The 21,025-nt window shown below is 55.1% G+C and overlaps 3 protein-coding genes across 3 annotated transcripts; 2 read left to right on the forward strand and 1 right to left on the reverse strand.

Annotated features, from left to right (window-relative positions):
- Positions 1–1,024: 1,024 nt before the first annotated feature.
- On the forward strand, positions 1,025–4,083 carry COCSUDRAFT_62904 (hypothetical protein; the record flags this gene model as incomplete). The annotated part of the gene is made up of 5 exons (XM_005647853.1): positions 1,025–1,117; positions 1,970–2,843; positions 3,141–3,247; positions 3,489–3,635; positions 3,781–4,083. 5 exons carry the CDS (start codon positions 1,025–1,027, stop codon positions 4,081–4,083), a joined length of 1,524 nt encoding a protein of 507 aa, XP_005647910.1.
- A 2,062-nt stretch (positions 4,084–6,145) lies between these two features.
- On the forward strand, positions 6,146–13,602 carry COCSUDRAFT_62905 (hypothetical protein; the record flags this gene model as incomplete). The annotated part of the gene is made up of 15 exons (XM_005647854.1): positions 6,146–6,207; positions 6,378–6,480; positions 6,693–6,935; positions 7,223–7,311; positions 7,641–7,875; positions 8,261–8,868; positions 9,022–9,072; positions 9,449–9,578; positions 10,132–10,305; positions 10,874–10,996; positions 11,140–11,731; positions 11,951–12,057; positions 12,276–12,564; positions 12,834–12,955; positions 13,417–13,602. The coding sequence occupies 15 exons, from the start codon at positions 6,146–6,148 to the stop codon at positions 13,600–13,602; spliced, it is 3,114 nt and encodes a 1,037-aa protein (XP_005647911.1).
- A 1,288-nt stretch (positions 13,603–14,890) lies between these two features.
- COCSUDRAFT_62906 (hypothetical protein) lies at positions 14,891–19,158 on the reverse strand (the record flags this gene model as incomplete). The annotated part of the gene is made up of 5 exons (XM_005647855.1): positions 14,891–15,011; positions 15,364–17,843; positions 18,116–18,250; positions 18,362–18,699; positions 19,134–19,158. The coding sequence occupies 5 exons, from the start codon at positions 19,156–19,158 to the stop codon at positions 14,891–14,893; spliced, it is 3,099 nt and encodes a 1,032-aa protein (XP_005647912.1).
- Between the last annotated feature and the right edge of the window lie 1,867 nt (positions 19,159–21,025).

The raw sequence follows: 21,025 nt of genomic DNA on the forward strand, positions 1-21,025 counted from the left end.
GCCAGATCATGGACTGTCAGCTGGCTGGGTACTGAGTGCTGCGAGCAATATTCTTTGAAGAAGCTCATTGGAGCTACTTCCTCATTGTCACGATTTGTTGAGACCACTGTGCCTGAGTGCACGAACTTGCGCAACTTGCTAGCTCCGCATGAGCTGAGAGATGGTTGAGAGCTACTCATACTTGACTGTCATAGAACCATTTTCAGCCTGAGCAATACTAGCCAGGTATTAGTAGAGATCTGTAGAGCCAGGCAATTTATTATTGCATCTATAATAATAATGCCTTAATGCCTGTGCGCGAGCATGTCCCTGTGGTGCATGCTTGGGGTGCCTGAGCAAGAAGATGGATCCAAGAGAAGGATCCTCCGGAGGCTGTACTAATGGGAAGCTTCCTGCAGGTCAGCGCTACGGTAGGGGTGCATCAAATGGTTAACAGCACTCTTTGTGGTGAGTAAGATGGTAGTGTGCAAGATGGTAGTGTGCCAATGCTCTTCATTGAATTCTACAAGAAGTCAGTGCTTCAATGTCTCTGTAAGGAATGCTACAAGAGGTGTTGCGGCTCCGCAGATGTGCCTTTCGTGATCACTGACTGGGCTGGGAGTGACAAATCCATGTACATTGGGATTGATACATTACTCGTACAGGAAAAGGCTGCACTGCCTCTCAACAACTGTGGCATGCTGAGCATCATTTTGCGAACCGATTGTAGATCATTTGCAGGAAAGCATGCGGCACTTAAGTAAGATTCTTATGTAAACAGAGTGCCTGATTAAGACCTCAGCATGCATAGCATCTCTGAAGGAGCAGAGTCGCCCTTTCTCTGCCTCGCTCGCTTTATGCATCGCAAGGAAAGCCGATCAAAGATAGGGGCTGGCGACAGGATACAATTGAGTGGCGAAGGTCGTGCCTGAAAGTTAACGCTTGGAAGGGCGCCAAACGCGTCGGTGTGCCTCGAAGACGTTTGCCGGCCATATTTAACGCTTTCTCTGTGAAAGTTTACTCTCCTATCGGTGCTGCTGTCGCCATGCGCATCAAGGTGACAGGATCCTCAGCCCTCGGCCAAATTCCCTCGCCAGAAAAGTCGAGCCCTGAGGTGCTGAAGAGCAACAAGCAGCAGGTGCTACCTTCTGTCTCTGCAGAACAATTGTGAAATATTCAACAGCGGAATCGGGAGTTCGTTTGCAGGGCTGTGCCTTCTAAGCATCAGTGAGGCCTGCGTTTCTTCCTTGGCAGAGCCAAGAGTTTCTTGAGAAGGTTTCAAGGTTTCAAAACTCCAACGTTGGCGTGCTTGCCGTTGTTTTTCGAAACGAAGAGCCACAGCGTCCACCTGCTGAGGTTTCAGAAGACTGCTCAGAGCAATTTGCTCTGTCTCAAGGGTGCAATTTGTCTCATCTTGTGTTCTTTGTGAGCTGCTTGAGGTTGTCCAACAGGAGTGTCCAGGAGGCTTCCAATGCCCAGAGTGGATGCAGAATGGAGTGGTGAAGGCAATTCTGCAGGGTGCACAGACAAAATGCCATGTCTGCCAAGCAACAGGCGCCACCCTTCGCTGCGAATTCTCATCCTGTCCCCTCAGATTCCACCTGCCCTGCGCTGTCCAGTTCAACTGCCGCCTGACTGTAAGTATCTTTCCACCTCTTTTGTGTCCCTAGCCCTTTGCATAAGCAGCTGCAAGCTGGAGGCACAGAGTTGCATGCAAGGCATCACTGCCATCTGACGGGAGATTAAATGCATGAAGGACAAGCTCTGAGCATCAACACACACTCGTAATGCAAGCGTTTACAGAATGTGCCCTTGCAAGTTTCAATCCCAATTTCACATCTAGGCCTTAGTTTGCATTCTTGTGCAAAGATCATGTGTTCTATATGGCAGCCATGAATGAGCTCTTAAAATGCATGCCCTGACTCCCATAGTTTGGTTACTGTATTTGCTTATATTTCTTGTTAATGACTCTTGCTTCTGGTGCATGCAGCCCACCACCGGACAGATTCTGTGCCCAGCGCACGACTACCTGGTGGAGACTGATGTGGAGACAGAGATGGAAGTCTGCAATTCAAGCAGCGGCGGCAGTCAATTCAACCCAAGCAGCGTGCATGCATCAGCGGTGAGGAGGAGCCTGCAGCGCATGACAGCGCAGCGGCAGCCGCCACAGCCAATCGTGGACGAAGTGACGCACACACTGCCGCCTCCTGCAGACTTGCCAGCAGTGGCAGAACAGCAGCCGCAGAAGCCAGGCCCTCCTCCTCCGAAGCCAGCGAGTGCACGCCAGCAGCAAGCAACGCGGCTCAATGATCCAAACACAGTCAACGCAAGCCAGCAGCAGAAACCAGGCCCCCATCCTCAAAAGCCAGGCAGTGCAAGCCAGCAGCAAGCATCATGCCGCGCTGTTCAAAAGACAGCCAGTGCAAGCCAGCAGCAGAAACCAGGCCCTCCTCCTGAGGAAACAGCCAGTGCAATCCAGCAGCAAGCATCAGGCCCCCCTCCTCAGAAGAAAACCAGTGCTAGCCAGCAGGAGCCGCAGAGGGAACGCCGCGGGCCTGTGCCCTCCAGTCAGCAAGCAGTCACCTCTTCAGGGGGCGCGCCAAATCAGGGCATGGGAGAAGCGCGGCCGCAGGAAGGTGTCTCTGTCGCGGTGCAGGCTGCGTCAGAAGCTGACATCTCAGAAATCTCATCCAATATCACTCCGGACGGTTCACCCCCGGAGGGCGCTCTGACTGGCTGGCCAACCCCACGTGAGATCCAGGGCTTCCGAGACTATCTGGACCTCGTGAGCCTGGCAAGCAGAGCAAGCCTTCAGGAGCAAAACGGGGCAGCGGGCCACAAGAGTTCAAACCCAGCCTGTGCAGGTGTGTCACTGTACTTCATGTCAATTTGGCTCAGACAACTGAATGAGTAACCTGCTGATGCTGGCGCATGCACACCTTCCAAGCTGGCGTCTCTGATGCTCTTTCGAGGCTGCCACCATTGGCTGTGGGTCTTGAATGAGTCATAATGTAGTCATTTGTGGCAAAGCACGCAAGCACATGGCAAAGGTGCATATGCCGAAGAAGCAGGGTGACTCTGCAGAGCTCTTTCCTGTGAGGAAGCTTGTTGTTGCTTATTGCAACTGCACAGCTGACATTTTTCCATGATATCTACAGCAGGCGAATCACAAGAGCAAGAGGGGGCACAGCGGCGAGGGCAGGCACAAGATTTGCAAATGGAGGAGGCGGCACCACAGGAGCAAGATCAGGCAGCCTCATCACCGAAGGTGATGCTCGTCTTAACAGAATGGTAGCGCAGCTATCTATTTTGTGTTCCTTGCCATCAGCAAGACTAGAAAAAATCTTATAGGAAGAAAGGGGCCATTATCATTGGTTTTATCATATGCTTTCCTGCCAGAGGCAAGTGCGTCTACAGACAAGCTGCTTGTGAAGGCTGCCACACTCCTTACATTTAGGGCCGTTAAGAAAGCAATTTGTTATGACAAGGCCTGCCGCCATGTCATGCAGGAGGCAGTACAGGGGCGAGGCAAGGCAGATGACACACAGGAGCAAGATCAAGCAGACGATGCTCCAATGCCAGAGGCAGCACAGGCAGACAATGCACCAATGCAAGACACGGCACAGGAGGAAGATCAGGCAGCCTCGTCACCAAAGGTGATGCTTGCCTTTACAAAATGCTTGTGCAGCTGTATCTGCAGAATTCTCTGACAGCTGGCTGCCTTTGTCTTTCACAAAAGTAGTGAGCCGGTAACACGGCGGCCAATCACTTGTTGACAAAGCTTGCTGGGATGATTTACAGGGGGTGCCGCCACAGGAGCAAGATCAGGCAGACGACACACAGATGCGGGAGGCACTGGGACCATTGCTGATACTGGGAGAGGCCAGCAGCAATCCAGGAAACCAGGAGGCCGAGACCCCCCTGCCAGCAGGCAACAACAGCCGCGCCGCGCGAGAGCGCCGCCAACCCAAGCGGCTGGCAGAGGAAGTGGAGGGGCCGCAGTGGGGCTCTCCTGAGAACCCAACCTATCACAAAAAGAAGTCTTCCGAGAAGCTGCCCCGCAGCAGTGGCCGCGGCCGCGGCCGCGGCAGGGGCCGGTCCTGAGTGCGCGAGCAGCTCGCATTGTGAGCATTGCCACACCAGGCTGCAGACTTTTGTGGGCCCCGCAGACGTGGCTACAGACGCCCTGCGTTTATGCCCTATGGCCTTTCGCTTGGGGTGATTATTCTTGTTATTACACGCTTTTCCTGCCAAGAGGCAAGGTGCGTCCTGCAGACAAGCTGCAGTTGAACACTGGCATAATCCTACCCCTTGTTGGATTCGCCAGATGCAAGCAAGACCCAATCAACCGTGGGCATGGTGCTCAGTTTTTACATCGCCCCCGCCAGCCGGGGCTTGGGGTTTGCCAACCTGTAATATTAACTGAAGCTGACTGGGAGGACTGCAGCAACAAGCAGCCGGTACAATGGGCAGGAAAGTGGGCTTGCAGAAAGGCTGACTAAGCTTATGAGATCGGGGGGGCTGCCCAGGGCTGTAGAAATAATAAAAGGTTTGGATGCATGAAGAAGGAAACAGTCGTGGCAAGGAATCAAGTGGCATCTCAGACAATCAGCAGACGATGGTCAGCAATTTTCGTTTTGAAGGCGATGACTAAGTTCATGATGATCAGAGGGCGTGCGGCGGCACAGACGCACAAGACATGAGAGATGAATGGTAGCAACTGCAGCAGCAACTAGCAAATGCTGCACATAATGGGTGAATATTGCAGCAGCATCCAGCACTGGACTGGCAAGAACGCATGAGCTTGAAGGGTCTAGACTTTCACCATGCGCAAATGATGACCGAAGCTTGTCAATGACACATGCCATGGCAGGGACAAAATTGAATTTTTGCCAGCAGCACTTGCATCTGTGAATTTTGATGTCAACAACAGAACGGCATCCCTGATGTGGGCAGAGCAATTCAGGGAGTGCATCAACTGCCACTGAGTAGATTGGACATTGCTCCGGAGACACAGGCAGCGATCCAATACTACACAATGCCTGACTGTGCACTACCGGCGCAAATGGGCACTGAAATTGCTTGGCATTAGAGTATACAACTGCAGAGGGTTTTGTGTATTCTGCGCTAGCTTTCAAGCTGCAACAATGTGCTACCTTGCCACCGCAAGGTTCAATAATATGTTCCTACTGTGTGGTAATAACATGATGCTTATTGAAGTAAGTTTGGTGGGTTCCCTATGGCCTGTTGGTCCTGGGTGTTTGCAAGCTTCAAGAGGTGAGGGGCTTTGCCCTAGCAGTATCACTCAGGCATGCCTGTGCCCATGATTACACTGACTTCTAAGCCAGCACGCAGGGTTGTCTGCGTATATCATCATAGGGCACCGGTTGCAAACGGCTGGCGAGTGTTTAGTCTTGCAAGCTGTTCGCCAAGGCAAGGTCAGGATACATATGCTCCAAACATATATATACCTCCTCCAGAGATCGCCTCACGACGATAGAGACTCGCACTTACCTCCGTGTGGTTACGATGTCAGATTTGCGAGTGAGCACGAGTTCGTACCCGTCAGATTGCGGAGTTGGAATGGAAGGTCGACAGGCCAGTGGGCTGCCCGCCTTGGACGGGCAGGACGCCATGAGGGCTCCATCACGATCAAAATTGAATGTTGTGAGGTGCACATGAAGTAATTCGGGTGCGACGCGGACATGGCTTGGACGTCATGATGCGTGTATAAGCGTTGCTGGTCGCCTGTTGGTAGCGCGCAGCCTTCTCTCCAGCGACGTCACAAGTAGACCCGCTGATCCCTCGCGAACAGCTTTCAGGACATGCAATCGAGCTCGGCGGGGACCCTTCATCAGGTGACATGTGATTGCAAGTCACATAAGAAAATTTGCTTCGGGCTTGGTGCGATGAATAAGAGCGCCTGAATCACTGCCTCCATATTCATCTTGAAATGTCTGTCGCCCTGATTGAGGGAAATTTTGCGGGCTTTTTGTTGATCCGAGGAAGCCCTTTCCCAACATTGCGTGATCTTGGTGGCCATTATGATGCCTTAAAATAATTAGCACTCTAGCCGACCACCTGGACCTTTCAACCTATTTCATTCTGAATCCTGACGTGTCCGCCCTGACCGATCATCTTTATGCTGCAGAACGACGTGATTAGAATGAAGAAGCTACTTGGGGACGCGGCCAGCTCGTTAGCAGAAGGCACAGACGGACTTCAGAGGTGAGCATCAGCCAATCGCCTTCATAAATTTTCTTCTCAATTAGAGTCCTTCTGTGCATTTATTGCGACCCAGATGCATACAAAGCACGCTTGAATGTCTGCAACGATTTCAAAAGGGGCAGACAATTAAAGAAAGCAAGACTTTTCCTGAAGGCCAAAGGCTTGCACAGGGAGCTGTTTGAGACTCGCAAGGATCTGGCAGCAGTGCGCAGCGCAAAGGCAGAGCTAGAGGGCAAGGTCAGCAGCGCTGAGAAGATCGTCGCTGGCCTCAAGGTACAGCAATCCGTTGAATGAGTGCACTTGCAATGGGGGGGGGAACAGGACATATATACCCGCTCCATCTTCATCAACCTCACAAAACCTGACTTTGCCGCCATGTAGAACAGGAACTGACATGCAAGATATATGCCCCTGGATCAGACGTCTGGCATAGTTTATACCTTCCGTATCAACTCCTGCAAATGGGTTGAAATCTCCTGTGGCAGGACACACTGCGGCGGGAGCAGGGCGCGGCGCGCGCAGCGCAGGCGGCTGCCGATGAGGCAAACGCGGCGGCGACGGCCAGCATGGCGCAATTTCGCAAGCGGCTGGATCGCGAGCGCGCGGCGGCCGTGCAGGAGACGGAGGCGCGGTGGCAGGCGCGGTACGAGGACTTCAAGAGCGAGTCGGTTGTGGTGCTCGCCAACAGCTCCAGCGCTCTGGAGGCACGCTCGATTGCTCTCTTTATCGTGTGAACAGAGACGTGCAGGCATGCTAGGATGCCCAAAGGATGTTTGTCCCGCCAACATGATATGGGCATTGCGAATTGCTGTGGAGTGCAAAAATTGAATGCCACTCCTGGGATGATGCCTGCGCGTGCGCACCCGGTACTTGCAGATCCTTCATGGGGACCATAGAGACAGATGGTGCCATGATGAGCTTAGCCCCTGGATTATTCCACACTGGGCGAACTGACACAGCTTCATGTGCCACATGAATGCCTCTCTTACTCGACGTGAGGTGCTGGATGGTGCAGGCAGCGGAGGGGCAGCTCAAGCAGCTGAAGAAGAAGCTGGTGGCTGCGGAAGCCAGCCTGCAAGAGGAGAGGCGCCAGAGAGGCATTAGGTGTGCTCCAATCCTCTGGGCATCAGATATCTGAACCTCTCATACCGTACTGCCTGATCACACACAAGTGTCCACCCTCACAAAAACAAAAGCAAATGCCATATGTCAATAATCGACTCCTTGTCTTGGTAGTACTGCGTCACAGTGCGCAACCAAGGCGGCGATATACATGGATTGCTTCACTTTGCGCAATCTGCTGCGCTGATGCATTCAACACTGCACGCACATCTCAACGATGACACAATTTGGCTGTTTCAGAATGCTCAGGGCCTACCTTGCCCAAATGTATTCCTTCAGTCGCATAACCTGCAAACGATGTGCAATTGCAGGGAGGGCGCTGCAAACAAGGTCATGGGCAACGCTGCAGCGGCGGAGCGGGACGCAGCAAGGAGGGAAATGCAGGCATTAATGAAGGTGCACCAAGCGGAGGTGAACTCGCTAAAAGAGGCGTTCGGCGCCGAGAAGCGCGAGCTGCAGCTGCATGCAGCTGCTGCTGAAGCCGAGGCTGCCAGGCTGGACGCTGAGCTGGCGGCTGAGCGGGAGCGCGCAGAGCGCGCCAAGCAGGTGGGCGAGCAGCTTTCATCCTTTTTCAGCTTCTGTCCCTTTTAATGGTTGGCGTCGCAGAAATAACGTAAAACAGAAGATTTAGGCATTAAAAAACACCCCTGTCTTTCAGTGCTTTAACAACAGTGCTTCAATGGGGCCACACAGCTCAACAGCAGCTCAATGCGTGTGTGACCTTCTTGACAACAGCTGTATGGATTGTACGGGCATTTTACATGGACGCAGGATAACAGTGCAGAGCGCAATCGCATGACTGCTTAACAAGCTCCTAGTCATTGAAATACTTGTTGCCCAGCTGGGTCTGGTACCTTTTGCATTCCAATTGCAGGTGTGATAGAGGCACAAACTAATGCTCGTCTCAACATCGGTGCATTGCTGCACACAGGAGGCTATGCTGCTCGCGCATCAGCTGGAGCAGCACAAGGGGCGGCTGGCGGTGGCGCTGCTGGCGCGAGACCGGGCCGACGCGGACTGCGCGGCCGCTAAAGCGGAGCGGGCGGCGGCCGAGCGCGACCGGGAAGCCGCAGAGAAGGTGCTGGCGGAAGTCGTGACGCAGCTGGACGAGATGGAACGGCGGGAGGACGGCGCGCCGCCGCCGGCCGACGAGCCGTCGCCGCTCGCGCAGCCGTCGCCGCTGCTGCTGCCGCACCCGGAGGTGCAGTACGTCCGCCAGCCAGAGGGCGCGCTTGATCTCATCGCCGCGGCCGTTGAGAACGGCGAGCCAGCCAGCCCGGCCGCGCAGCGGCCGAGTCGGGACCCCCGCCTGGCGGCGGGGGACGTTGAGCTGCCCGAAGCGGGCAGCCCGGCGGGCGCCTCGCCGGAGCTGGAGCCGGCCGGCGGCGGCGGCACGGCCGCGGACGACCACATGCCCGCGCTGGCGGACTCGCCCAGGGAGGCTGGAGCACCCGAGCTGGCGCTCGCCGAACCAGCCGCCCGGTCGCCAGAGCCGGAGGCGCAACCACTGCCCAAGGAGAAGCCCCTTCCTGGCAACATGTGAGCAAGCACGCCCTCTTGAATGACTCTTTCAATGCTGTTTAGTGCAGGTGTTGGATTCTTGCCTCTTGAGCACAAGGCATACTGTCGCTCTCATTGCTGGCAACATTTTTCATAGTGATGTTGCTCATGCGGGACGTGGTTGTGGCTCAGGGCTGAGGTGGCTCCCTCGACAACGCACCCCCAGGCACCAGCTGATGCCACGTGAGCCTTTTCTTCTCAATCAGCCTCATCACTGCATGCATTGTTAGCCCATATTGTGATATTTGCCCAATCAATTCCTCACATCAAGCAAAGAATGGCCCTGCCCCTGGTCTCGAGTGCTATGAACAGTAGTGTGAGTGCGGTATTGTCATGTGCGGGCCCTGCAACTTCTTTGTCAATCGTCACTGATGATGGCAGCGGTGCACAGCGCTGAAAGCTGAAGTGTGCCGGCGCTGGCCGCAAGTTTCTTTTATCATGTCGCTGATGGCGGCAGCGGGGTTGAGCGGTGAAGTGTCATTTGCGCTGGCTGCAAGTTTCTCTTAACATGTCACTGATGGCAGCAGCGGGGTTGAGCGGTTGGGTGCCATTTGTGCAGGTGCTGGTTGTGCCAGAAGAGTGGCGCGCGGCGCTATGCTGATCTGGGTCCGCTCATGCACCTGCCCATCAATGATAAGGGCACCGACCTCAAGTGGCTCCATCGCCAGTGCCTCCTCTGGTCCCCCGAGGTGCCCCCACTGCCATTCTCCTCCCCTGATTGAACTCACCAGTCTTCTGCCTTGTGGAATTTTGGAAGAGGGCTGTAGGAGCGGCGTGCGTGATGGTTGAATTTATTTGGGTCCAACCCGAGATAGTCTTATTTCATGCATCCGCCGTGCCTTGGGCATCTCTGGCAGGAAGTTGGGGAAGGGTCTTCTATGGCTGACACCCTTCTTGGCCAGCCATAATTGTCAGCACTCTGCAAGCACCGTCAGCCCTGCATGCATGCCTTACACATGCCTGAGTCACAAGCCCGGTCCAGGTGGCAGGAGCTGCATGCCACGTGCGTTAGTGATTTGACTCTGCCATTGTGGAATACTGCTCTGCTCTAGGGCTTGAATGGAAAGAATGCGGCGTAGTCACATCCTTGACAACTCTGGCTCAGGCTCGGAAGATGTCCTGTCCCTCGCAGATGGTGGAGGGATGGGTCAAACCCCTTTTTCATTTCCCCTAAAATATAGGAGGTCAAGGGTTGGGCAGAGGAGTTGCAAACCCCTTTAATTGATCCCCTGAAATATACAGGTGGTGGAGGGTCGGGGAGAGGAGCTGCGCAACGTGGCCAAGGCGGTGTTCCGGGGGCGCAAGATAAACTGCAAGGCCTGCCTCGGCAATGGCGCCACGCTCGGCTGCAATGTCAAGGCCTGCCGCAACTCCTACCACCTCCCATGCGCCCTCGCCAAAGGCTGCCACCTGCAGGTACTCACCTGCCTCATGCTTTTCTTCTGATTCTGAACGATATTCAACGTTGAGCAATTTCCCCTGTGCACTCGCCAAGGGCTGCCACCTCCAGGCGCGCACTGTCAGGCTCCTTAATTTGATTTTTAATATGATCTTCCAACATCATATATCAACCTCACCCCTCGCCGAGGGGCTGCCACCTGCAGGCGCGCACTCTCACAGCACTCAATTGTTGATCCATTTGATTTACAAATTGAGGAACCTCCCATGCGCCCTCGCCCAGGGCTGCTCGTCTGCCTCATGATCTGCGTCTCACATTGATTGGATCCCCGGTGTTCTTACAGAACGCAACATTGCCATATGACATGTCTTTGCTGGAAGTGGCAAGAAACTTCTCAGTGGTGTACCCGACTGCACTGCGCGCGCTTAATGTGAAAGGTCTGCTTGGCAGCAAGCATGGATGACTGACCTTAACCTGTAGTAGATGACCAGGATTCTGCAGATTGCCCAATGATATTTCTGTGGGCCTCTGAAAAATAAGAAAATCGGGTGTCTTGGAGTGTAATCGCCCTGGTGGTGTATGCAGGAGTGGAAGGTGTGGTGCCCCAAGCATGCACCCAGAGTGCCAAGCCGGGTGGCCTTGGATCTCGGCAGCGGCGGTGTTGCCATGGATACTGATGACATGAACTTCAGCGACAAGGACAAGCAGGTCCGCCTCTCACTGTAAATCTTTATGCCTGTGTACCATTGTTAGCTGGTTAAAATGCTGGTGCACAGGGCTGCCTGGGGCTTCCATATGGTGCCGTCCTGACATGTGTTGTATTTATTGTGTGGTAATTTGTGCGCGCACAGGCTGCGGAGGTGTCTGAGCAGGAAGTCGCGAAGGAGCCTCCTAGCAATGTAGTGGCAGCTCCAGCCGGCAAGAGAAAACGGGCTGCGTCCTCGGCCAAGTCTGTCGCCGCCGAGGCGCCGGCGGCTGCAGCTGAGGCGGCAGCGGAGGCGTCTGATGCTGCTATTGCTGAGCCAGAAGAGCTTGCTCCTGCCGTGGACTTGGGCGCGGCTCCGGCCGAGCCAGAGGCGGCTGATGCCGGGCTGGCAGCCGAGAATGCCCCTGCTGCCCAGCCAGCGCCAGATCAGGCGCAGGGCCAGGCGGAGCAGCCGCAGCGGCAGCAGCCGCGGTCGGGGCGGAAGCAGGCCGCGCCTATTCAGGCGCCAGCGCCAGGTCAGCAGCCGGCGTTGGTGGCGCCGCCGGCCGCCGTCGGCCTAGCGTCCCGGCGCGCGGCTGCGCCAAAACCGGGGCTATGGTCGCGGCTGGCGCCCAAGGCGGCTGCGCCGCTGGCCGCTCTGCTGGCGGCCCGGGGCCGGCAGGACGCCCCTGCCGCGCCGGACACGCCCGCGCCCAGCGCCGCTGGCCCCTCTTCGCCTTTTAAGATATACTCCCCAGGTTCAGCCCCAACATAAAACTATGCAAGATGAAAGGCCTCGGAGTCTGTTAGCGTGACGAGTGGTTGCGATGTTTGGTGACTGTCAGTTTGCACAGCTGCAAGCCAGCCATATATCGAACAAAATGTTTTGCACAAAGCACAGAGTTCATCATGCGTGTCGTTCTAGGCATGGTCATCTACTCTAGCAAGTTAATGAGGTTGTGTTTGTGGTCCTGCAGACGGGCAGGGCATTGTGGAGCGGCTGCTGGACACGCTGTCTGAAAAGATCGGCGACGAGGTGACAGAGCAGCACATGCTCAAGGCCAGGAAGCTCAAGCGCTTCAAGGTGTTTCCTCATGCCACAATTCTCCATAGCTTTCATAAGCAAGCTCAAAATTATATTCTAGTCAATTTTCGTCTTGAAACAGCGCATTGATGGACATTCGCGCATCCCAGTCACATTGTGCCGGTGAGCTTTCTCATTTCATAGTAAATCTGCACTTATTCTGCATGCGGATGTCACCCAGGGTACATCCAAGGATCGAATATTATTGCCTTACACAGGAGAGAGCTCGTGCGAGCTCGGAGTACCTCGCCCAGCCATCTGAGCCGCCGTCTTTGCTTAGGGCGTCCAAGGGCGACAGTACACGCGGTGTCCCCCTGGTGCCACCGCCGGGGGGACCCAAACGCCGCTCCGCGCAGGTGGGACCCAAGCCAAGGGGTCCGCAGGAAGGGGCCCCGGAGCCGAAGCTGAAGCATCCGGCGCTTGCGGCCGTGCTTGCATCCGCCGCGTCCGATGCGCCGTCTGCCGGGACAGGGACTGATGCCAGCGGCATGACTGGCTCCGCCAACGGTACAAACACTCTCCGTCTTTTGAACACAGTACAGTCCTTGAGTCTGAGCCCAACTGCTCCTCGTCTTTGGCTGCTCATTGGATCTCATCGGCTGACGGGAAGGAAACAAAGGCGGGATGTCTTGTTGGGAGGAAAACAGGAGGCACAGCAGTGCATCTGCCAGCGTTTACAACGTGTCAAACTTGTCACTTTGCTGCATGCTGGTGTGTCTAGATACCTGTGAACCCCTGCAAGAGCACCCCACGTTGAGAGGTTGAGATGCGCGCAGGCGAGGGCCGGGCGCGGCCGCAGCGCAGCCGCAAGGCGCCTGAGCGGCTGGCAGCGATGCCGGAGGGGCCCCAGTGGCTCAAGCATCCCAAGCCCGCCGCAGCGCCCGAGGCACCCATTGTGGTGCGCCCTCAACTCTCCACCTCTCCAAGGGGCTTGTTAAATGCGTTTTCCTTGGTTTTATGAATCAGTAAATTGGGAAGGGGAGTATAAAAGGGGGGCGGGGGTGGTGTATAGTGCATAGTGTTTGAGGCGCACAGTGGTCAGGGTGGAATCTCACAGGCGTTGCTGGTGGACCGTGTAACTGCACTTCTGCAAGTCTGTCATGGAATCCACAAGTGCTGGCTTGCATTCTCAGTGCCTGGATGTGGTCTGTATCAAAGCTTGCATTGCCTGGCTGAGGCCCTTGGTTGTCCAATCTGCTGCTGCCGTTCCTAGTCTTGCCCACGTGGCCGTCCTGCAGAGGTCTCAATTTTTTTTTTGTGAGTGGTGACTGCAAATGATGATAGTGAAGTAGTGAACCTTTCGTGAGTGTGTGTTATGAGGAGGAGCCAGGTTATAACAATTCTGGTCGTTCTGCGCAGGTAGACTTTCTCAACGGTGTGGTGGGGAAGACCGGCAAAGGGAACGCAGCCGGCCGCAAGCGCCCAACGGACCTGCCCGGGGATGGGCAGCCCGAGCCAAAACCCGCCGCAGCGCTGCCGCGCAAACGCGCATGCAACTTGCCCTCGACGCAACGGAAAGACCTGGCCTCTCTGGTTGCCAGCTGACTTTTCATGCTCCAGCCATAAAATGCACAGAGCGGGAGGACTAGAGCACTTTCCCAAGCTCAGTAACTTGATGTGCTTGTAAATTGATGGATTTGTGAGCCAGGAGGCCGGCAGATTGCACCGGTCCAAGGTGGAGAAGCTGATTTCCGGAGCAAGACTATTCTGCAAGGCTTTTTTCGCATTGTTTGGTCATGAAAGAGGTTTAGCGTGTTGGGTTGGAGAATTGCTTCGAAGGGGTCCCTTCTCTGGGGCGCCAATGTTGACGGATTGTTGAGATGATTTCTGCAATGGAATGATGCTGGCTGCTGTGCTTGAGGGAAAGCTGTGCAGCATATGGTACAATGTTTGAGAGGGCGTTGAGAAGCACAATGCTGAAATACTGAGTGCACGCCAGAGACAAGTATCTCATCAACAATTGCAGGGACAACCATAGGACTTCTTGCGAGGTGACATGTAGGCAGGATTGAGTCGCTTGCTGGACCAATTTTGTTTGTTGTGGCATTGAGTTCAGAACATTGCAAGATATTGGAGAGGTGATCCATAGGAGCTTGAGGTTCTTTGGCATGCAGTGCTTATTTTGGCGCATGCAGTACAGGACATATGATGGGAGATGCATTTTGATGTCATCCATAGGACACAATGTAAATCATCTAAAAGCACAACACAGTCCTTGATTTGATTATACCTAGGTCTATAAGTTCTCTCATGAGTTGCTCACAAACAGTCACGGTGACTGCAGAACCAAAGGCTAGCACTTTGGAAACAGCACAAAATTTTAGGCAGACAAGATCTGTAGAGGCCTCCCGGGCAACACTGCATGCATGCATGCATATCGCACAGATCACAGTAATTATAATACAGTTACAGGTCGGCAAACCCAAAGCCAAAGGCCACAGTACACAGCACAGCTATTGCTACTATCTTAACACCTTCTCACAGTCTGTCTAGATATTTCATACCTTAACAATTATCAAAGGCACAACAGTCCTTGACTTGGTTGGCCTACAAGTTCTCGCATGATTTGCTCACTGACATAACAGTAACTGCAGAACCAGCGGCCAGGAGTTTCAAAATTCTACATAATCTCAAGGGAAACCAGATCTGCCCAGGCCTCCATGGCCAGCATGCATGCGCACAGAACGCAGTACAGGTATAGCCACCATCCTATCAGTTTCTCAGAGTCTGTCTGGCATTCTCAAACCTTCACAAGCAGCTGTCTCTCTAGAACGGGGCATGCTTTTTGACATTCCAAAACAAGCTCATTTCATGCCTTCAGGACCAGATAGATCTATGTCTCTGCATCTGCGCTGTTATCACCTGCCTCGCCAGGCATCTTGGGTGGCGTGGCAGCAAAGAGCGAGCTCACTGTCTCCTCCAGCATGCGTGAAAGTGAGGGCGACCAGCAGAGCCTGCGTGCAGCAGACAGCCTTCAAGTCAGACACCACATTTGAGCCGGAGAGAGTGCACAGACACGCCGAGCAGTGCGAGCAGCAAGAAAGGAGGAAGGTTGCCTAGCAATTAAACATTTCATAATTTATTCCACATTCAGGGTTCCCATGGCCCACAGCCTGGCGCGGTGTGCATGCTTGAAGGCTCAACATTGCTGACAAGACTCCCGAATGTCAAACTTTGGTGTAAAATCAGGCTTCGTATCAGTAGCAATTGTAAAAAGTAGCAAGAGAAGCGACATGCCTGTCAGGGGATGGGGTTTTCAGGTCAGGCGTGCGCATCTGGAGAGTCACTGGGGTGCAGCTACCGGACGGCTGCTGAGGGTCCATCTCGTACACAATCTCTTCATCCTTACTCATGTCCTCGTCATCAGCTGCTGACGCTGAATCTGCCATGCAGCCACTGACCTCTGCCTCTGCACCAGCGCTCCGCATGACAGACAGCGCCTCATCCATCTCACCCTCTCCCTCTAGATTTCCATTGCCTGCCTGCTGACTCAGCGGCTGGCCCTCTGACTCCTCATCCGACGGACCTGCTGCCTGCATTTCCACCTGTACGTGCACCTGTGCTGTGCGCTCGTCTGCAATCCCTGTAATAGGGATCTGCTGCATCTCACTCGTGCCAGCGCCCATCTCACGCCCTGCTGCTGTCTCTGCGGCCTCTGAGCTGAGTGGCGTGCAGTTGCCGAGGGACATGGACCCGAAAAGCTTGTCGGGGGTGTCTTCGAATTCGTCCCCGGCTGACTCCGCCGGGCTGAAGGTGCCCAACAACGCCGTCTGCTTGACCACCCGCTTCCTGCCGCCCTTCGGCCAGAACGCGCCCACCTTGTCCCCGTCAGCCCCATGTTGCCCCCCGGGCCCGGAGGCCGCCGCCTTGCCGCGCAACTGCGCTGTCAGGCCGCTCGTGGCCGGCTGAATGGGCATCTTGCCGGTGCCTGGGGCAAACGTGGGACCGCTCTCTTCCCGCTTTGCTGCACCGATCCTCTCTCCAGATTCCAAAGATGTCGCTGCGTCAGGTGGGGGCTTGCAGTGACCGGTCCCTGCTGGTGCATGCTCCCTGCTGGGGTCTCCAGATGCGGCTGGAGCGGGCCTGTCATCAGGCGTTCCTGATCCTGCAACGCTGTCCGTTTCCTCTGCTGACAGCTCTGAGCTCAGGCTGAAGGCAACACGGCCAGAGCCGCTGGCTGCATTGGCATCTGCACGTGCGGCATGTGCAATGGGAGCAGGCAAGTCAGCAGGCGATCCTGTTCCTGCAATGCTGTATGCTTCCTCTCGTGACAGCTCTGAGCTGAGGCTGAAGGCAACTTGGCCAGAGCCACTGGCTGCATCAGCTGCTGCAGCATCCTCTGTGCTCACAGCGGTAGCATCTGAAATGCGGACGGGCAAGCCAGCAGGCGTTACTGTTCCTGCAATGCTGTATACTTCCTCTGGCACCAGCTCTGAACTCAGGCTGAAAGCATCGCGGCCAGAGCCACTGCCTGCATGGGCTGCTGCAGCATCTGCATTGCAAGTGGGCAACTCAGCAGGCGTCTCTGTTGCTGTGATGCTGTACTCTGACTCGGGCCACAGCTCTGAGATCAGGCTGAAGGGAACACTTCCAGGCTTGCCGCCTGAATGATCTGCTGCAGCGGCCGCCGCTTTCGCTGCTGCAGCCACCGCCGCCCTACCTGATGCAACAATCGCTGCATGAGCTGCACCGGCCGCCGCCACGCGCGCCGCCACGTCATCAGCCGTCAGAAGGTTGCGTCCCAGCCACAGGTTCAGACCTCCGCCGTGCTGGCGCTGCACTGGCGGCTGGGGTGACACCGACGGGATGTTGCTCAGCACGCGGCTGCATCCCGGCTTATCGGCCTCGCTGTCCAGGATGGCGGATAGGCCGATGCGCGGAGTGCGCGGCTGCTGTGTTGGCGGCGGTGCATCGCCGCCGCTGAGCTGCCCAAGCGCCGTCTGACGCTCATCTGAGGATCCTGCCGCACGCTGATCCTCTGTAGCGGAGGCACGCGAGCTCCCTGCAGCGCTGGACCCCGCAAGCTGGGAGTGCGGTGCTAGCGCGGCCTCTCCCAATGTCACTGTCTGCTGGATGCTTGGCGGCATGGCCGTATCCAGCACGGCAGCTGGCGGCAGCTGTGTTGCGGTGGCTCCCGGCTGCGCCGCAGCTGCTGGGGCTGAGGCTGAGGGGTGCTCTTTTGACGCCTGCTCATTGCTCCCAGGCGGGTGCCCTGCAGCGTCCGTGGCTGAAGGGCCGTCCAGGCTCTGTATTGAGAACATTCCGCTGTCGCCCCCGCTGCTAGTACCGGTGTTGCTCCGGTGCGTGTGGGGGGCGCTCTTTGACTCCACATGCCCCTCCAGCCGCTTCTCCAAGGGCTTGCTGCCCGGTACGGGCTGTGGCGACACCGGCCGCATCGGCACACCTCCCATCTGAGGTGTCAGGAGGAGGTTATCTGTCGCCACCCACTCCTGCGGCATCATCCGCTGTTTGTATCTGGCCTCCTGTGCCGATGCGGCCGAGCGCTCCACACTGCCTCCTTCAGCAGCGGCGTCTGCTGATGTGCTGGGGTGGCCGCCGGGCACCCAAGGAGATGTATTCATCTGCTGCACGCTCTCATCGAGCGCCAGGGCCAGCATCTCTTGTGTGATGCCTGATTGCACGTGCTCTAGGCCGGCTGGCGCCTCTTTGCAGATTGAGAAGCAGCCGACGCCGTCGATAGCGGCTGCGCGCTGCTGGGCCATGGTCTGCTGTGCAGCCCTGAAGAATTGCGCTGCCCTGCGATTCCTCTCAGCCTCGCTGTCACCCTGCATGTGCCAAATGTGCCTCAACCAAAGCACTTTTGACAATCATAAATACTCTCAAATAATCATATCCTACATACGGATGGTACCATAACCATCTGGACCTTGGAAAATAATGCATCCCTTTCCAATGTTGAGGGTGAAAGAGTCCCCTGGGCATGCATGCCACATGTCTGACATGATAAGATGCACAATGGATTGGAGGAGCTTTGACAACATAAAAACATCACACAGGCATCCTGCCATGGTAAAGTCTGGCCGGGCAAAATGCGTACCTCAGCGCTATCCGCTGGACTGACCCCGCACGTCTGCCCATTTCTGGTGTCCTCATGCAGAGCTGCCTCCAGGTGCTCCTCCTCAGTGCCACAATATTCCTCTGCCATGTCTGCCCACAATCCCTCATCGCCTGCCTGCGCATGACTGGCCTTTCCAGTTTCAGCTGCAGCTGCATTTGTACCACGGACAGCTGCAGTGCGTTGCAACAGACGCCTCATATCTGATGAAAGCCGCCTCCTGCCGACCTGGCCTGTGGATGGCTCTGCAGCAGGCTGAGCAATCTCAGAGCTTCTATGCATGTCGGCCTCGATTGCTGCCTCTGACTGCTTGGTGGGCTGACCATTGGCAGACCCTTGCGCCTCATCCTTTTGGCTGGCCTCAAGGTCTCTACGAGAGCCGCTGCCAGACTGGGCTGTGGCATCGGCGGATGTACTGCCATCAAGTTCAGTTGCTGACTGTGTTGAGTCAGAGACGTTGGTCCTGGCAGAATCCAGGTCTTTGCTGGGAGCATGGGGCCGTCGTTGCTGACGCTGCCCCCTGCGCTGTAAGTCTTCTAGCCGCGAGTGCACCTCTCCTGCTGGAACTACATGCACCAGAAAAAGTTGAAGGAAGCATGCAAAATCAAGAAACACCACAACTGTGTCAGAGAGAGTCTCAATACACACGATGGTCAGTCATGGCATGGCATCTTGTTGACTTGTCTGCATGGGTTTGGGAACATCAATCTGCATGGCAACATTCATGACACCCAAGAGCGCCAAATGCATGCACATGAATGTCATGGGAAGGGCTGCATGCGTGCCTGGCAGTGACAGAAGGCGTGGAGCATTGTGCGCCGGGAGCATCTGAGAGAGTGGCAGGAGGGGGACCCTGGGGGTTCTGCCCCTGTGCGAATGGGGTGCACTGTCCATTTGGGGAAGCTGCAGCTGTGACTCATGTTTGCCACCATTCTCTGAGGAGGCCTCGTCTGATGCTGTGTTGCCTGAACCTGCATGCACGGCATGCCTCAACACTTACCTAATGATGAGAAGACATCACACATACAAGCAGGGTGCCACATGGTGGATAAATGGTGGCATGCATGGAGGCACATGTGCTCCGCCATGTCTCATGATGATGCTGCAGCTGATGCCATGTGCCTGCTTACTGGCAGTGCATCTTCAGCCACAGTGCACATGTATTATTTTCATAAGCACATGAAGATAGTCAAGGTAAGCAAGAAAACGGTGTTCCCTACTGCACATGAACATGAGGTGGCTACCCTCACCCTGACGAGCAAGAGGTCTGTCTGCAGTTGGCAGAGCCGGCACTGGAAGCCTAGGGGACCTGCCCCTGGGGGATCTCAGCTGCTGGAAGCGTGGAGATGCCATGTTGCTGGCAGAGCGTGGTGTCTGGGGCCTGCTGAGCCCTGAGAAGGCCTCATCTTCGCTCCTCAAACCACCACAGAGTTCTGTACCTGCATGCATCAAGACAAGGCTGATTAAGCGGGACAAGCATGTCAATCACAAATGCAATATCCATACTTTCAATACAACTCTGGACAGTTGTGTAATTTGAACCCACTGAGCTGCTCACTTGTAGAAAGATGTCTGCAATGGTGGAACAGCCTGGCGATGGGAGCCTCATAATACAAGAATTTATAGGCATGATTTGCTGCAGCGTCCTATATTCAATGCAACGGCCTTCCATAGACCGATCCGATATGCAAGGAATTTGTCGAAGCAGGTCATGTGGAGGTTCAACCTTGCTGGCTGGCTTGTTGGAGATGTCGTGCCTCAGCTCTTGGACTTACACCCGGCCCGCTGCAACGAGGCACAACAATTGAATAGCATACAATTTTTGGTGAGAAGCATCGCCAATTATGTATCCTGAACTTTGGCAGTGCAGCCAGCAACGCGCAAATGCTGTAAAGGAGGCTTCTACATCACAGAATGATGACTTCACGGTCAAATCAAAATTCAGAAGTGATAGAAGTACCTTGAGCTCCACCGTTTCACCGTTTTAGGAGGCTCCCTTCCCGCCATTGGACTTTCTATAGATGAAGATTCCGTTGCATTACTTGTCACGCTTAGTCTGTATGGATGCGGCGATGGCCTAGAACTTTTGTTAGCTGCGATCAAGATTAAATTTGGTGGACTTCATGCGCCTACTCCCTGCAGCTGGCTGGCAGGACCTTGGCGTGCCTGACAGCTGTGCCAGACCTCGGTTGCCTTGTGCGTGCTGCGCTCCACGTTCACCCGATGTTGGAAATGCTCGCTTGAGAATGCATTTAAGAAGTTTTGCAAGTCTCACCAACGCCTCCTGGATTGTATTTTTGATTGTCTGCAAGCTGGAGACTGGAATTGCCTTCCGTGTTGTGCTGGCACGGAGCACGCCGGGTTGCCTGAACAAGACGCCCTGAGCAGCCATCAAGATTTGTAAATTCGATGGCACAAACAAGGCAGGAGTCAGTTGGAATTCTCCCTGTGTATTGAGTGGATTTCGTACTTATGTAAATTGCGATCCTGGGCTGCGAATCCATAAATCAAGTTGCCAGCAATGCAAGATAGAGCTCCCATGCAGTCAAGAACGAGAGGGGCCGGGGCATCGCAGGCCCAACCCAGCGCGTGGGGCCTCGCAAGGTGCGAACAATTTGCTAATATCATATGTGTGCCTGTAATTTCAGGCACTGGAGCATCCACAGTGTTTCCTGGATACTCGTCACTATGCACTCAGTTTCTGATGATGGGCTGAAAAAATTTGCAGGGAGCAAGGCGTTTTGAAGAAGTGGCAAAATGCGCACCAAGATTCTTCCAATGGAAATGGTGATCACAGATTTGAGCGTCTGGAGCAGCAGGTTTGAGCTCTCAACACAGGCATTGAATTTATGGTTGCTTCATTTCCCCATATCAGTCTGCAATATGTTTCGG

Source organism: Coccomyxa subellipsoidea, assembly GCF_000258705.1.
Source record: "Coccomyxa subellipsoidea C-169, whole genome shotgun sequence".
NCBI lineage: Eukaryota > Viridiplantae > Chlorophyta > Trebouxiophyceae > Coccomyxaceae > Coccomyxa > Coccomyxa subellipsoidea.